Source organism: Anneissia japonica, unplaced genomic scaffold, assembly GCF_011630105.1.
Source record: "Anneissia japonica isolate Jap-2015-1 unplaced genomic scaffold, ASM1163010v1 scaffold287754_len4335492_cov202, whole genome shotgun sequence".
In the NCBI taxonomy this organism is placed as follows: domain Eukaryota; kingdom Metazoa; phylum Echinodermata; class Crinoidea; order Comatulida; family Comatulidae; genus Anneissia; species Anneissia japonica.
This window is the reverse complement of record NW_022705543.1, coordinates 2,794,565-2,813,321: the sequence shown is the minus strand read 5'-3', so window position 1 is coordinate 2,813,321 and position 18,757 is coordinate 2,794,565. Positions and strand designations below refer to the sequence as shown.

The 18,757-nt window shown below is 34.0% G+C and overlaps 1 protein-coding gene across 1 annotated transcript in view; it reads right to left on the bottom strand.

Annotated features, from left to right (window-relative positions):
• Window positions 1–16,433, bottom strand: part of LOC117105868 (protein bark beetle-like) — a 29,650-nt gene extending 13,217 nt beyond the window's left edge. The window contains exons 1-5 of the mRNA XM_033247184.1: window positions 15,639–16,433; window positions 14,517–15,064; window positions 10,628–10,868; window positions 7,626–10,010; window positions 4,738–7,293 (exon numbers count right to left, since the gene is read on the bottom strand). Coding sequence (XP_033103075.1) covers window positions 4,738–7,293; window positions 7,626–10,010; window positions 10,628–10,868; window positions 14,517–15,064; window positions 15,639–16,239 — 6,331 coding nt within the window. The 5' untranslated portion in view covers window positions 16,240–16,433. The remainder of the gene's footprint in view (window positions 1–4,737; window positions 7,294–7,625; window positions 10,011–10,627; window positions 10,869–14,516; window positions 15,065–15,638) is intronic.
• Window positions 16,434–18,757: the final 2,324 nt, after the last annotated feature.

Below are 18,757 nucleotides of genomic sequence, written 5' to 3'. Positions count from 1 at the left end.
GCCTATTGTTTGGAGGCCGAAACATTGCGCTGTTACGAGTCGATTCCTACCATCGTAATTTGAAGGGAAATGATAAACTATCCTCAATGATTTACCTCTCGTGGACGTTGTAAGATCCCTAACTCTCACACCATAGTATTTGTTTACAACAACATGACTTTTTTTTATAAGAACACATTTTATAAGAACAATGTTGCTGAAATCGCTGAAAAATAAAACCAAATAAGAACAGATTCAGGCTGAGGTAAAATGTAAAATGAGGTTTTTATTATTATTATTTTTTTAATGGAAAACCAACAAAATCTATCTGTACTGCACCTTACTTGCAGTAGGTGCAACTATGGAATACCCTCCCTCGGAAAAATGACATGAAATGAGCTTTCCCGACTTTTGAGCTAGGTGTCTTTGAATGACTTTTAAGTTCTACAAAATTCAAGGTTTACCCCCTCTTGAAAACGGTCAGAGGTAAACTTTCTCATTCTTATTCAGTAAATAGGCCTGGTACGTGTGTCTAGGCCTACATGCATAAAAATAAATTGAGTAGTTACATACGTATTCTTTTTCCATTAATCGATAAACCCCAAAGGGAAAGGGGGTCAAGGGAATTCTCCATGGGAAAAAAATATTCTTAGATGGCGGGAAATAAACTTTTCCTACTTCTGAGGTGTCTGTTAATGTCTTTTAAGTTCTTCAAAATTCAAGGTTTTCTCATGTTGAAAACGATCCTATGAATCAATGAAACCCAAAGAGGAAGGTGGGTTCGGGTTCTCCCCAAGAAAATACTGATTTTTAAATGGCGGGAAAAGAGCTTTCCCGACTTCTGAAGTGTCTTTTAATGACTTTTGAGTCCTTTAAATTTCAAGGCTTTCCCCTTGAAAATGGTCCATAAATCGATGAACCCCAAAAATAAAAAGGGGTCGGTGGGTCCTCCCCCGAGAAAATTCCAAAATGGCGGGAAATGAGCTTTCCCGACTTCTAATTTTCTTATTTTAACAAAAATAATTCAGCTCACTGGTCCTGAAAAGGTAGGTGTAATATTCTTCTTTTTTGTTTATTTATTATTTTTTTACTTTTTTTGTTTTCTTGCCCCTGAGGGGGTGGGGGCGCACCCAGATCCACCAATGTGAATTGCGAGAAATTGCTCTGTCCGGGACTGGATAAACGCTCTATTTCTGCTCCCTCTCTTCCTTCTTCCCTCTTTCTTTTCTTGCATTTTTTCCAATATATACAATCTATAGTCATTATATTTTCTGCCAAAAAGTTGTGCGGGGCGGGGGGGATTTTCTATGTTTGAAAAGTATGTAAAAATAAGAACAAAATAAGAACATTTTGAGCCTGAAATCGGCCAAAAAATAAGAATACTGAGTTTGGGCAAAATTTTACTGCTTATAAAAAAAAGTGTAATATATAGGCCTAGATAATGTGACATGATGCGTTGTTGCAATTGTAGTAGTATTGATACAAACTCAAGTTCAAGTTTCATTTTATTGTCACGCAAAATAGGGGCCTATGTGAAATTCTTTTTCCAAGGTTAAACATACATATATAAATATCCGAAGGATATAAACGTTTAGAAATGCTTGGAGGACGAGTACTTCGGACACAGTTATCAATAGCAATTTTCACAATTAAACTTTCTAATGACAGTATACTTTGTTGTATTTTTGTTTGTATGACTTATTGGTGGGTAAAATTTAAGGATTCTTTTGTAATCAATGAAAACTATACTTCCATCTGCATTTTCTTTTTTTAAATGAGCTATATAATTTTTAAATTTAGTATTTAAGGTTGATTCTGTTGGCGGACAGTCTTTAATAAACAGTACATCATAATAGTCAGTGTATAGAATATCGTCGGTTTTGGTAAAATCATATTCTCTGCTTGCTATGGAATATTACTTCTTATATTCATACTGATAGTGAACGAAATGTTTTTAAGAAATCACCATTAAAACCATACATAGAATTGTCTTAATGCAGTGAGCATTTATATCCTTCAGAATCAGTATTACATATATGCTATTCAACGCTGCGTATTTCACAAGCAGTAATCACTGCTTTCGCGAACGCGAAGTTAATAATTATGCATAATTTTCATTTTTATTAGTTCACCTAACTGACCTTACTAGCGTCTTCTACGGTGACCCGTAGATTGAGCTACAACAGGGAGGTGCTCAGTGACTAAAGCTGGTTTTCCACTAGACCAGCTTTAGTCAGGTCTAGTGGAAAAATGCGCAACCAATCAGAGCTCAAGAAGCGAGCCGACGTTTCGCGCGAATAAATTCGCCTAGTGGAAAACCAGCTTTACGCAGTTTTAACGGCTGAATGAGTAGTTTGCGTTGCTCTTACCCTTCTTTACTCCATGTACCGCGATTTTCAGTTGACGTAGTACACGGCTTTTTTAAATAATAATTTTCATCAAATGTACCCTGACAGTGATAAGCCTAGTGGTTATAAACAATTGTACCCTTTTTTCGGAATAAATCGCGACGTTAACGTGTTACAAGGTAAGCGAGCGAAGTAAGTGCACACTCTAGTGTGTTAATGTAATTCAGATTCATTGATCAGTTTTTTAATATATCATTTAGGTATGGGGCATTTCGTTTCAAGGGTTTCCGCATGCACATTCTACTCGGAACGTCTCCAAGATTGTATACCTTTTTCATTTGCCATGACGATCCATTTCGAAAAGGTTTTCAGATGCATTTATCGTTTTTTAAAGATATCTAGGTGTGAAAAGTTCATTTAAATGGCCAATCTCCAAAATTACGTCATTGGACCATGACAAACCATTCTAAAAAAGCGATCTGGGACTTTAGCAATTTAAATGACTCCAAATCCACATCCTAATCTCGATTGTAACAAAAATCTAATAATGTCTTTCTTGTAACTTAGTTAACTGTTTCAAAATCAGATCAGTTAATATTTTTTTTGTGATATCTGGTCTTGGACGTTTCCCTTTAATAGTCTTCATATCCACACCCTACTCCGGATAGTCATCAACTATATACATACATACACACACACATTACTGTCTCTTATACACATCTAGATGTGTATAAGAGACAGGTATTCGCTTATAAAAATGGAATATCAATAATGATCCCTAATAAAACATGTCATTATCATCTGCATCATTGCATGATATCATCAGCATGAAAGCGAGGTTCAACAGTAGCTTTGATTAGACATTTTATTACTACTTAGTTTCGTACCACACACATGGTGTGATACTCTTCAGATAAAATTGCCTAATGAATAAGACATAGAAATACAATTGATTGTATGTGTAACTTAATAAAATTAAGTTACAAAATTTCTTCTAAGAAATTTGTTGGCCTGTTTGCATGCCAACATTTTTCTTCTAAGAAATTTTGTAAATTAATTTTATTTTAACCCCTCCTAGCATGCAAACATCTTTCCCATGTTATGTTGCTACTTAACTTATGTTTATCACTTTAATCCCTTTCATTGTTTATCAATCCTTTATCTGACCGAACTAATTGAACCCTTTGTATTACCGCTCTGGCTTTCTGCGCATGCTCAGCTTATCCCAATAATTGTATTTCTATGTCTTTTAGTCATTAGGTAATTTTATCTGAAGAGTGTCACACCATTTGTGTGGTACGAAACTAAGTAGTAATAAAATGTCTAATCAAAGCTACTGTTGAACCTCGCTTTTTATTTATTTATATTATATATATATATATTATTCATTGTATATTGTTTTCTATATGCCATGGCCAAATGAATTCCATCCGGATGGCATAATACATCTTATTACTTCATACTGCATTATATTACACAATGTAATATAATGTAATATACTGCATTATATTACATTGTGGATTACATTTTAATTAAGAAAAAATGGCCATTAAATATTTTATATATTTCTTCTAATTAAACCATTTAAAAAGAAACGTGGGGTCGTCCATTCCATGGATATCTCCAGTTCTTTCTCTTCCTTTTCCTTCCAGTTAGGCTGAGTTTATTTACTGTATTTGCCTTTTTATTCAATATTTTCTACCAAATTTATTCTACAACTTCTGTCTTTCATTCTTTTACTAGGCCTATTCCTTTTTTTCTCTACCTTTCTCAGTTTTAAAGTTAAATTCAAATTTGAATTTGTTAACACTTCCAAAATAAATTCTTACAGATTAGTAGATCAGTTTTTGAGATATCTATTGTCCAATGGTTTTCTTTAAATGGTCCCCACATTCACACAATACTCCGGATCGTTACCAAAAGAAAAAGAGGACTTTTCATTCAATGACGGAAATGATGTGTAAAAAGCCCGACGCACGTAGACATAAACCCGTAGACATGAGGCTGTTAACAAACTGTTAACACACACCAGGGAACAGTGAAATTATTTTCATTCATTATTTTTAATTTTACTGTTCCCTGCACACACAAACAGAAACACACAAAAACACTCGAATGAAAGTATAACGTCTTTGCGGAGGAAATAATAATAAATATTGGAAATGTATCTTATTTTTCAGCAACAGTCATTCAGACTATACAGCTTGCCTCGCTCTCCAGAGCAAACTTAAAATACGCTCAAGAGCTGAGAACAATTAAAAAGTAATAATTTAAACAATATAAAAGAATTAAATTTCCATATGCAAATTAACAGCGTAAAAATTGAACTCAGGATTCGAGAATATAAAGACCAAAGCTTAACCACTGCAACATTTGCCTCTACAAAAACCAACCTAGTACGGTAACTTACCTTTGTCGTACACCGACAGGTGTATCTCCACTGGTTCGTAATCAAACCGACAATTGCCATAGGACGTGGTGAAATAATTTAGTTCTAGGGTTACTGCATTTGATGTAGCCATAAACGTCAACGTCTCAGCTCTATAATAGTTTATTTCCCCAATACGAGTAGAATCGGTCGAGTTTCCATCATAAACGTAAGCCGTCCTGCTATACCTATTGTAACTGTAATAATGCGTAAATGTCACAAATATTGTGCAATTTTGCCTGCATTGAAACACGTTAATACAGTTTATTTCTCCACATGCATTATCACGAAGTACAAATTGGTCACCTGGATTCACAAATCGATGCGTCCCACATCCTTGCGTATAAAATAATGATTGCGATGGAAAGAAACTCGCTATTCTCGTAGTTAAACTCAAACCAGTTGTGTATATGTCGTCAAAATAACATTCATGAACATTAGTCGCAGAATATATTCTGGATGATATACCTAACCCACACTGTATCAAAGTAATTCTCGTTATAGTAAGCGCTGTTGTACTATCGATTAAAATTGCATGTCCAATGCAGTTCTCAGTATAGATATTTTCAATTAGTGGAATCTGCGGTCCGAACGCATATATTGCAGGAACACCATCAAGACCATGCAGTTTCCCAGCATTCAATACATCAACGTATTGTATTGCAGATATTTCTGAATCTGAATCGGTATACACTTGAATATTTCCCCAGTTCGAACTTTTACAAACCAGCCATACATCGCTGTACCAGTAATAATTATAATCGTTGTAATTTTGACAGTCAAGTAAACGAAATTCGTGTCCTCTGCAATACCATCGTCGAGACAAGTATGACTTAAAGTTTCTATCAGTAGTTGACGATGTATACCGTTCATACGAATAGCCAAGTTGACGGCATGCAACCGCGCCTTCGTCATGTCCGAAATAATATGTTTTGACCGATTTCCATTCACCGTCTGTAAAGACTTGGAGCAGACCTTGCACACGACTGTTACCTTGTATCAAACGTATCTTGTCTTTATCTTTTGCGTTTATTAAATTGTTATTGTTAAGCAATGTTATTCTGCTGCTAATGGTTCCTATTGCAGTTAGTTTTCCAAGAATAGTAATTCCATTATCCTCATTCAAAAGTAAAGTTACACCAGGGTCTATTATCAATTCTGCATTTGGTAGGATGGTGATGTCAGATTCTACTACATACGGGCTATTAGCAACTTCAAGGTGACACGTAGCATTAATTCGTCCACCGATGTTCGAGGAACTACATTTGTCGGAAATTGTATTCTGATCGTTTGATTTAGTCATTATGTATGCAAGGTTGTGCCAATCTTCATTGTCGAAAATTTTTTGGCGAATTACAGTGTGTTCAGTTGTTCCCCACCGGTTGGATCTTGCGTCGATGAAATGGTCCGGGTCATTAAATACATGCGCACTACAGATCTCCATGTCGATTTCAATGTTATCAAACACATTTCCAGACAAGGTTGCTGTGCGAACACCCAATATTAACCCGCATGAAAACTTATCCAAGAAATGCTTGCTTGTTATAACATTGTGCCGGATAACATTATTCCTGAAGTCAACTTGGACTAAGTCTGTCATTAAAACTGGGTATTCTCTAGGCCTACCAATATCAATAATAGCACCATAGCCGGTGTTGTTACTTATAGTATTGTTTACAATGTTAACCATGTATTCTAAATTGCCGATTACATTCCTGTTAACTGTCATCAAAATAGCTTTTTTACTGTAGATTACTCTATTGTTCATCACACTAACTTTAATATTCACTGTTTCTGTAAAAATATACGTTTCCAGAAAGACATCACTACCTTCAACTACACAATCACTCACACGTAAGTCAATCCATTCTTTAGTTGAGGGTGAATTGTCTGTGACATACATTTCTACATACACAGGATCTCTCACGGATTGAAAACCGATATCATGTAAGTATACTGAAGCGTTATTATTATATGAATGATAATAACGCGTGTAAATGTGCACACCATATGACACTGATTGGAAATTGCAGCCATCAAGTAAGATGTTATGCACACTTTGGTAGAATCGAACTCCATAATATGAATCTTTGAATGACGATCTATATACACGTGTGCTTTGATCTATTGAACGTACGTATTTGTATATAGGGGTCGAAATCGAATTGAATGTGCAATCCTCAATATTTAGTGTCGCAGAGGTAAACGAGTTATAATCATAAATGCCATTAGAAATGTATTTCAAAATACAGCCACGAAAAGAAATGGTCTCAAATTCACCACGAATTCTAACAGCGTACTGAGCAGATGACATGTTGCATCGCTCAAAGAGAACACGTCTTCCATTATACAAACTTACAAGAGTACCGCTACGTTCACTGCCTTGAAAATTTGAGTTTATGACCCTCAATTCCGATTTTGTTGTCCCTGATTGCATTCTCAGCCCTGTTGGTCTTATAGATTGAGGGATATAATTGATTGAATCCAATATAATGGTATTTGCGTTGCCGTTGCTTTGTTCTGCACCTGCAGATGATTCTAATATAAGGTATAAAGGCTGTCTCTTATACACATCTAGATGTGTATAAGAGACAGGTGTAACAGTAGACATGCAGTCAATATCAATAAAATCACAACAGCATTCAAAGATACTATTTAGGTTGAGCCTACTGTTTTATTATAAAAATTCATGGTACAAACATGTCTCAGCAGTTCAACTGCCATTTTCATTGTAAAAATGCTTATAGGCACTCGGAGTGTATATATATATACATATATATATATATATAGTCCAATAATATATAATAATATATTACTATTATACTAGTACATATAACAAATAAAGTATATGAAGAAATAAAGTAACTCACCGTTTAAAGGCATGAGCAAAATGTCAGCTTTTATCCTAGCGTAATTAGTACTATACCGATAAGTATATTTGTAGGTAACTGTCAGAAAGTTTGATGACGTTTGAACCAGCTGATAATCCGGAAATGTCCCTGATATTGTGGAATCAAGTAACAGTAAGGTTTCTCCATTTGATGGATCAGTTAAAACCAACGACTCGTAGGAATATAAGTATTGTTGATATATATAGATTGCGATAATGTTACCAGGCTGTACGGTGAAATTTCGTGTATGTGTATTATAGGTTTCTTCTGGCGGTAAAATGTTGAGAAGGAATAAGTCAGAGAAGAAAATTGATTGGTCGGATTCAAAGAAATCTAATACCCAGCTTTTGTGAATATAATTCCGAATATCGTCTAAGTGTGTCGAGGACATGGTCGATATGTAAATTCCAGTTGCACATTCAATGATCCCCTGATAGTGGTAATACGATGGAGAATAAATGGAAACGCCAGTTCCCAAGGAGTTAATGTGTGTATTCATTACTGAATGAACATTAAAAATTGGGTTATCGATATAGAAAATGAATCCTTGATGTGCATTATGTAGATGAACATTTGAGAAATAATGGTGATGGAGGTCTACTTGAATAGCAGCATCGGCGTATACATTCATGTCTTCTAGATATCCTCCAGTTAAGCTTATGTGTGTGTGACTCATTGAACTTCGTTCTGGAGAAACGGCGAATCGGATACCTTGCCATCTTCCGGGATTGCATGTTAAATACACTGTATGGCCAGAGGAACATCGATACAGTGGATTCTTAAAACCGCAATAAACTATATTTGTGTGAATGCGTTCATCACATTTGAACGCGTTTAGAATGTTCAAAAGAGTAGATGTACGGTACGTATAACTTATGTAGTCTATATATCCTAGTTGCCGACAAGCTATACGTGCAGCAATAGCATTCCATGGAATACGCCAATTGTAGCTGAAGTAACAGACAGAGCCCCATTGACCATCTCTGGAGACCTCTAGAAAACCTTCCCAGGGATACCTTCCTCCAGATAATCGAATCAATTCAATGGTTTCATTAAACCTGTCGAATGGTTCCATCCTTATCACATCCGTGGTGTTTCCTTGGGCAACAAGTGTCCCGTGAACCAGTATTCCAGTATAGAAGTCAAACAACAACTTGACACCTGCCTCAACTACCAAGATAGCTTGAGGTTGTATAACAATGTCATGAACAACTCTGTAAGGATTATCGACAGAGCTTAGTGTGACATTACCTGTTATGCTACCACCTATCGTTGATCCTGGATCATTTCGGAACCCCAATTGTACACATGATTGGTAATCTAGATCTGAAAGATTATATCCAACACGATACGGTGAGATGTGCACTACCGGATACGAAGCTCTCCTTTTTCCATCCAGAATGCGTGTGTTGATGAATGAGCAATTTGTAGAGCCCCACCACGAGAGGCTCGCGTTTATTGATACCGATGACAATTTGTCTCGGCCTGGAACAGCGACCTCGTACATGAAATTAGAATTATCAAATATGTTGCTTATCATAGATACGCTAGAAGAGAGTAAAAATATGACAGATGAAGGCCAGAATGAATTTGGAAATCTCAATCTCGGTTGATTGTTCTTCATCACATTTTCCTCGATAATAATTTTTTGGGAAGAAGATGATGTGCCAAGATATAAAAGCCGTTCACATGAGTTTTTGAGGAACACATTTGACACAATTTTAATTGCTTCTCCTACGTATGAATATGTAACATCTATATGTATCAGGTAATAGGCCACATTTAAAGATATGTCATTTTCAACTACTTTGATACCACGTGATCGTATTGTCCCAAAATCTATTGCACCATTCTGGTTGTATCTAATGGAATTTCCATGGATGTATACATTTACATGTTGACGGTATTCTTTCCTGAAAATGCCACTTCCTTTGTTATACGAGAATGAATTACTGTCAAGATGCAGATTGTAACTGTAACTGTAATCATTATATCGTTCCTCATTTATGAAGAAGCCATTTTCTAAGTTACTATCAAACACACTGTTCTGAAGTGTAAGATAAGTATATTTTCCGGAAATCATGCCATTCATTTCATTTCCATTAGCAGATGATGCGTTGATAAACATGTTTACGATGTTGTACATGTCAATTCCATTAAATGAATTTCCAGAGAAGTTACTTAATTCCACAACGAGATCGTGTATTCTGTCATGCGTTTGCAGTCCATTTCCACGGTTGTATATCGCTGTCAAGTCATTAATGTTCAGCTCCGACATATACGTATGAATGGTCAACCCGTTCCCTTTGTTATCAGCTAAAGTCGTATAACTGATTTCATTCGATGCATTCGATGTAATCATTGCTAGATTTGAATAGAAAGGATAAAGAGCCAAATATACTAGGATATAAAGCATTTCGTTAAGCTCGAAGAAATATACTTATTATTCAATATAAAAAAATAAATTGTATTACAACAGTTTTTGTTGAGCTGCTAAAAGCATAAAAATAATAGTAAGAATAACATATTATAAAGACACAGTAAGTGTAGGTATTATTTTTAACAATTAAAAAAGCAACAAGGCTAACATTGTCACTGGTACTATCGATGGTTATGTTTTCATAAAATGCCTTTTGACAAGTTAGTAGGATTATACGATGAACATTACAAAATAGCCAAAAAATGACCATAGACCTATATTGATACATATAAATATTTATATTTATTTCATCCTATTTCAGGAAATTAAATGTTCGAAAAGATGTTTCTCGTTCTCGTAGACATCAGACTTTTTTTTTTTATTGTTGGAGCCTATTAAAACTATTTCGATTCGACTGTTTACAGTAAATATAAGCCATTGCATTTCTTAGCTCGAACGATATTAAAACATACTTAAAGAGGCATAGGCCTATGAATTTTAACGGTGCTTATTACTTACAGTATCACTTAAAATAAAACAGAAACTACAGTACAATACTTACGTTCACTCCAAATGATCAATTTTGAATTTCTACGACAGTTGGAGTTATAATTGTAGTAGGAACATTCGTGTCGAATTGTTATTATATTTGACATGGATTTTAAATCTTGGACTTGTAAACTTGTAACGGATTGTATAAAGGTTGAAGTGTCGTTTCCATCATAAAGGTTTATTCGAATAGGCCAACCATCATGTTGCACAAATCTCACCTTCAGTATGTACCCTTCCTTGGTGTAAAACGTCTGAAAATATGTGAAAATTTAAAGTAAATTTAATCGATCGCTACAAGAATACTCTAATTAATTTTAGTATATTGAAAATCTATTAGTAAATCTGCCAAGATATTAATTTTCTAGAAATTTAGATGAACGGCATTTAAATGAACAGCCAATGCACACACCTTGTTCATTGCCAGACGTTTTACCGACAGATATTTGGCCTACAGACTATTGACCGAAATAACATTCACCGTACCGATCTAGGGCGGATGCAGAGGGTGCAACGGTGCGATCGCACCCCTCCCCCTAAATTGTATTAAGAAACATTTTTCTAATGTATTGTTGATATGAAGCTGCGAGGTATTCTATGATATCTCTATGTATGAACATAGTAGTACCTGTACAATTCTTCAGGTATGAGAGTACAATTTCCGGGCACCTAAGCCCATATTTTCAAAATATTCATACCTCAGCCCAATCCATGGTTTGCCTAAGGTCGTGTGAACTCTCACGTACCTCCTACCGTCAAATCCTGCATCCGCCCTAGCTGATAAAGTTCTACTGTTAATGTTTAACTACTATTACTTGTATGTACGTTAATCATTATGAAATCCCATGGTGAAAAATATAGTAATGATAAAGCATGCATGGTTAATTGATACATTTAGTACATGTATGAATGGGTGATAAAATTGAATAGTGCGTGTTTTGAGCTACAAACACAAAACTGTGATAAACAGAAGTGAAGTGATGTTAATGCAACGATGATTATTTATATTTTGTTAGCCTAGAAATTGAGGCGGTGACAAGCGGAACTTTTGTGGTTAAATTATAAATACAATCAGGATATTTCTTTTAATGTTTTGTATTTGAAGCCATAAAACATGGACACACCTTTTTATAGGAAATTTTGCCATTTAATTGTATGCATGCCAATCTTATTTCCAACGAAAAGTCTTCTCAGAAATATATCGGAAAATGTTTTGATAATTATTTATATTATGATCTATTGTGTCTCTTGTAAATTATGTTTGAACCCTGTCAGACAACCTCTCTGAAGCTATCTTACAGAATGTTTCGTCAACGGACAGCTTGATGACAAAGGTTTAATCATAGCGATAGTAAACTTTTACTATAATATCTCTAAACTTTACTATAATATCTCTAAACTTTACTATAATATCTCTATGGTTTCATCGACAGTGTCAATTTTAATTGAAATATGCTTGTGATGTACTATATTTTTAGAAGTTTATATTGTTCGTCAAATAAAATTGGGAAACCCCGTGTTAAACCAGAAAAAGAAAAAGAAGAATAAAAAGCAGAAAAAAAAGAAGAAAAAGAAGAAGAAGAGGAATAAGAATAGGAAGGTAAAGGAGGAAAAGTAGAAGGAGAAGAATAACTTAATGACAAATTTAATTATGTTTGCTTATACTTTCTTTATCTAGCTAAATCCAAATACATCTTCTCTGAACAAATTCAACAATAAAATGTAATTCCTCCGACAAACTAATTTCGCCTACCTAGGAAGTTTTTGGTCAAGTCGTTTAATTAGTATGACATGCATCCTTATCTTTGTGAATGGTATCGGTGGTATAATATAAATAAACGTACACCGATTTGATGCCAATTCACATTTGAGGGCTTCCTAAACTGTGGGTCACAATCGAAAATCAGGCCACGAATAATTTTCAGTGAGTCGCGAAAATGTACCTATTTAGGAACAAATAAAATTATGTTATTTTTATAATAATAATAATAATAATAATAATAATAATAATAATAATAATAATAATGATAATAATGATAATAATGATAATAATGATAATAATAATAATAATAATAATAATAATAATAATAATAATAATAATAATAATAATAGTGTAGTTTTATATAGCGCACATATCCATCTAATTTAAGATGCTCAAGGCGCTTGATATGTGGACTAGGAACTCGGTCAATGACTTTCTTCGTCCCTAAGGGTCCTTTAGTGTCTGTGTTACCCGGTAACCCGGTACCAGCAACTCTCGTCGTCCACCATAGGGGCTGTCTGAGTTATATGAAAAAAGAAGTAAGATTGTTAATAAATAACATCTACTTGTAAACTGATAAGCAGTGGCGTCGAGAGGGGCGTCGAGAGGGCAGGGGGGGGTCGCTGCCCCGCGGCCCGGGTCTACTGGGGGGCCCGGAGCAAGATGAACAATTTTGGGGGTAAGAACAAAATCTCCATAGGGCCCGAGCCCAAGCCAGGATGAAAACTTTTGTTCACATGGAATCATATTCATGTATGTGGGTTTGGACAAATAGGGTCTTAAGAGGAGACTTAATTTGGGGAGCGGCCGAGTGGGGGTCCCAAGTGAAGGGGGGGGGCATGTGAGGTGTTGCCCCGGGACCCTTACTAGCTCTCGACGCCACTGCTGATAAGTGATGTTATAGACTGTTACTATAATTTTAGCAGCTTATATTGTTCGTCAAATAAGTTTGGGAAACCCCGTGTTAAACCAGAAGAAGAAAAGAAGAAGAATAAGAAGCAGAAGAAAAGAAGAAAAAAAAGAAGAAGAGGAATAAGAATAGGAAGATAAAGGAGGAAAAGGAGAAGAAGGAGAAGAATAACTTTATGATAAATTTAATTGTTTGCTTATACTTTCTTTATCTAGCTTTAATGCTCAGTCACTATTAAGATAAAAAAAAAATTCTCATTAATGTATTTTGCTAGTATCTTTTTCATTTTAGTGTACTCAGGTGCATTGAACCACATGTGCACATTATTAAATAACAAAATGTTACGTCAAACATTTAACGAAGCGCTAAACAACTAATTAATTCAATCTAAATATACTTTTACAAATAAAATTTAATATATATATATATATATATTAATTAACATAAATCATAAAATCAAAAACATATTTTTTATGTTTCTGTTTTTATATTTAATTTTAAATAATTATTTAAATTAAAAAAGAAATGGTTGTACAGTAAGAGTTTTTCTTGTCCTTGATATCAAAATTTATATTTACTTTTAATTTTTGATATTCTGTAAATGCAACATCATCATGAAATGTGAAAATAAAAAAAAAATTATTGAGTACCATAATATGAAATTTTTATTACGAGATCATTGTACTCTGAAATGACACTGAATGTTTGGCAGGACATACGGAAGTTTGTTTTGTTGTAGGTTGAGTAAAGGCACTAAAAGCACTTTCTATTATTAATGGAGATAATCTTAACCATTTCATTTTTTTATTTAAAAAATTAACAACAGATTAACAGAGATATTACTAACATGAAACATTTTTTCCTTCTGTACCATAATAATGAAAAAATAAAAATACCGTAAGCCCAACTATAATAATAATAATAATAATAATAATAATAATAATAATAATAATAATGATATAATAATAATAACGATTTTTTATTATTATTGTTATTATAATTATACTTTGATTAAATATCAAAAACATACAATATTTGTACAACCTATGATAAAATAATACACGTCTAAACCAGTGTTAGCAAATCCCGTGGCTACAATGATAACAACTTGGCCATACATATTTTTTTCTAGAGCTCTAAACAACAAATGTTTATAGCGTTTTTTTTGCATTAAAAGCTATATTGTTTAGTTTCATTATTTCAATAACAAAGAAAATGAAAAATACTTACACGTTGACAAGGCTGGTTGTAGTAATTTGCTGATGATTTAAACATATATCTATGTTCGAACGCGTCGATAAATAGGTCGTCACTTTCATCATTACATAGGTCTTCCAACCTCAGACTGCTATAATCTACATTAAATATCGCAATACCATCAAACGTATTTTCATTGAACTCAGAATTAATTATTGAAATTAGTCCTAAAGTTGACATCTCTATTCCATAACCAAGATTACTTCTGACAACAACATCTTTGATATTAATATTAGAAGCTATACTTGAGAATCTTATGCCTGACCCAGCACAATCAAGGATATTGACATTTGACAAACTTGGTAATTCACCGGTTAAATTTGCATAAATTGCAGGATTGCCAGCCTCTCCATTTGCGTCGACTCCAGCCAGTGAAATATCCGTGTATTTCAAAACGCTATGGGTTTCATGAATTCCGTCATTTAACCACTTTAGACCAGTCCAAAAAGGGTTGATTGGTAACGTAACATTTTGAATAGGCGTAATTGGTTGACGACAAACGATTCCGAAAACGTTTCCATCTAATATCAATAAATATAAATCAAGTGATATTAACTATTATGATTGCATTTTCACAGAGCACTTATTATATTTTAATAGAATATATGATTTTTTAGTAGTATTGGGCTACTAGTGCAAATAAAATGGTTCATCTTATATACAATAAAGCAAGGCAAAGTAATATAAAGTGAAGAAATTTAAGGTAAGTTATGCCTATGGTACAGGCGTAGAAGGCGAAGTGGTTGGTGGAGATATAACCTCCAATAGTTTTCGGTTTGGCATGAAGAATTAAAAAAAAACATGTCTGAAATTCACATGATCAAAATTACCCAAGCCGAATAATAAACACAGCAACATAAAGTATATAGTTTAATCATCCTTCAATGTAAAACACGATAAAATACACAATACAATTCCCCAATACATTAAAAGCTCGGATAGTAAAAAAAAAAAAAAAAAAAAAATTAAGCTAGGTATAATAATAATAATAAAAAATGAGAAAGAAAATAGAATATAATTATGTAAATTTTAATTGTTATTAAAATGTTTAGCTGTTACATTTTACCAATGTGTATTTAAGTAAAGAATACTTACAGCAGTCATCGTTATACGTGTACCTTCTGTTGAAACAATCAAAAATGTTTTTTTCTGATAATTCACAATGTATAATATTAAAGTGAATTGGTTCTTCTCCACTTCCAAACCATCTATAAAATCCGCCTTCGTATCCTAACTGACGACACACAACCAAAGCAACGTTTACATAATTTTGTGACGATACACACACTTTTCCCCATCTGCCATTCATATACACCAGAACCCGTCCTTCAAGGTGGTTACTCCCACTGACCAGTCGCACGTGTGACCACTTATGGTGCCAATCTTCTCTAGAAAATGTTGGATTGCCAAAGCTAGTCATTACAACGTGTTCGTCCTCAGTTCCATTTGTGATCAACGTTCCCTTGACGTATATACCAACACCTTCGGCAAACAGCATCTGCACTCCTGCCTGGATGGTCACTGTTACATTGGTCCCAACGGTTATATCATCGGTCACATAAACTGGACTGTTAGCCGACAACCAATTGGTATCTTCAGATATTTCCCCGTTGATAAATGTTTCCGCTAATGTCAAGTTTGAACAGCAAATACCGACAATCATAATGTACACTAAATGGTGTTTACTGATCGCCATTGCTGTGTAGGCTATTGCATCAGATGATATAATTTCAGAAAAACATTTCTACGAGAATTGTTGATGTACATCAGTGACAAGTGAATAATCGAATGTGTATGGTGAGCGTGAGGTATGATTCCTATATTGCGTTCTTAAATATGAATAATTGTTCATGGTGGGTGAATAACAAAAAAAAAAGGAAATTCCCGTAGGCCTAGAATTATTGGCTACGCCATCATACGGTGGCATGAAGCCTACGTAAACACATGACTGAAGAAAAGCGACATTGTATTTATTCAAAGAATACGAAGATTTGTTGTGGAATAATTGATTGCGGTGAAGCAAATCTGAAATATATTTATGGTGTTGCTAGGTAATAAAAAAGAAAGTATTTATAATGACACAGAAAAACCTGAACAACGTCAAACAAAACCATTTTATAGTGCCTTGTTCTCTTAGACCATTGGTGGTAGAGTTATTATTTGAAAAAAATCTTTTTAAAAACACATATATTTAAGCAGTATATCTGCCATCTTCATTGTAATGCTTCTTTACATGCAATCTTTTTTATAAATGAGGTGAACAAGTGCGATAAATTGTATTGTAAATGCAGAGGAACTGAACAATGATTATTTTAAAAAAAAGCATGACAATAGTTTATTTTCTTTTCAACTTTATTGTATATATTCAGTCAATCTGACATTCGCCCTTACCAACGGTGCGGAGGTCTGGATCAGCGTCTGTCAGGCGCGGATCCAGAGCTCGCCCTGATTATCACACTGACCGTTTAAGGTTTGGTCAGAAAGCCGCCACCGGGATCTAGCAGCGGAAAATCCACTAGATCTGATATGGGGGAATTTTTTGAAGGAAAAATGTCGTGCCGATATAATCTTTTAATTGCTTTAGAAATACAGTAGGTTTTCAATAAAACATGTTTCTAGTGCATCATACCATGGCATGGAGCCTAATTACCAGAATAAAAATAATTGACATTGAATGAATACAAAGAATACGAGGATTTGTTGTGGAATGCTAAGAGCAAACAAAATGATCCCTTCATTGATTGCAGTGAAGCAAATCTGAAATATATTCATGGTGTTGCTATGTAAAAAGAAAATATTTACTTATCTCCAAAGAGACAGAAAAACCTTGACAAAAAAGGGGAAAAAAAACCCCATGTTATGGTGCATTGCAATCTAAGACTTCCCAAAAAAACAATTCAGAATCAGAATAAGAATCTTTATTTTCCACCTCATAGAAAATACACAATACAATATACATACGGTAGTAGGTAACAACATCGCCGAGATATGAGTGGGAGAGATTTAAAAAGTTAGTAGTGGAATCCACTACATTTAAGATAGAGCCTAATTCCTCCATTGTCTAAGTTCCCCTTAAGGTACAGGTAATAATAATAATAATAATAACAATAATAAATAATAATGGATATTGGTTAAGTAACAATTATTGTTGTGTCTTCTTAATAATGTGACCATTATAAGTATAATAATAATAATAATAATAATAATAATAATAATAATAATAATAATAATAATAATAATAATAATAATAATAATAATAATTTTTTTAAATAAATGTACGAAACATTTACATGAAACTCCACTCGGGCCGTCTTGGTTGAATCGAGCCGAAAATCTCATTGCAGAATTCAGGAGGTCAAAAGGTCATCAACAGATAAACGTCGTCTACAGAACAACTTCTGAGAGAACGTCGCTGTCGTCGAAAATGTACCTATTTAGGAACAAATAAAATTAGGTTATTTCTATTAATAATAATAATAATAATAATAATAATAATAATAATAATAATAATAATAATAATAATAATAATAACAATAACAATAATAATAATAACAATAACAATAATAATAATAATAATAATAATAATAATAATAATAATAATAATAATAATAATAATAATAATAATTTTTTTTTCCGTACGAAACATTTACATGAAACTCCACTCGGGCCGTCTCGCCTGAATCGACCCGAAAATCTCATTGCAGAATTCAGGAGGTCAAAAGGTCATCAACAGATAAACGTCTACAGAACAACTTCTGAGAGAACGTCGCTGTCTAATTTTTAAAAATACATTGATGTAGATGTGTATAAGAGACAGGCTTATATTATCATATTTTTGTTTGCTACGCACCACTGACTTGATCAATTGACAACAAATATCTTATAACACAAGATAGTGTTCTCCGCGATTTACGCGTGCAAATTCTGTAATACGGCATGAATGGCGCCCTCTTGCTAAATTGGAAACTTTTGACCCTTGAGCGCTCTGACCATACTGTACACCGCGCGACTTTACGTTTAGGGTATCAATCCTGTGAAACAAGAACCATCTCAGATCCATGGCAACAGATAGGACGCCCTCTTCCAAAACTGATTACTTTTTCTCTTTGGTAATAACCAAATAACGCATGAATGGCGCCCTCTTGCTAAATTGGACTTTTGAACCTTGACCGACGCTTCTCTTTGTTACGCGTAAATCGCGGAGAACGCTATCC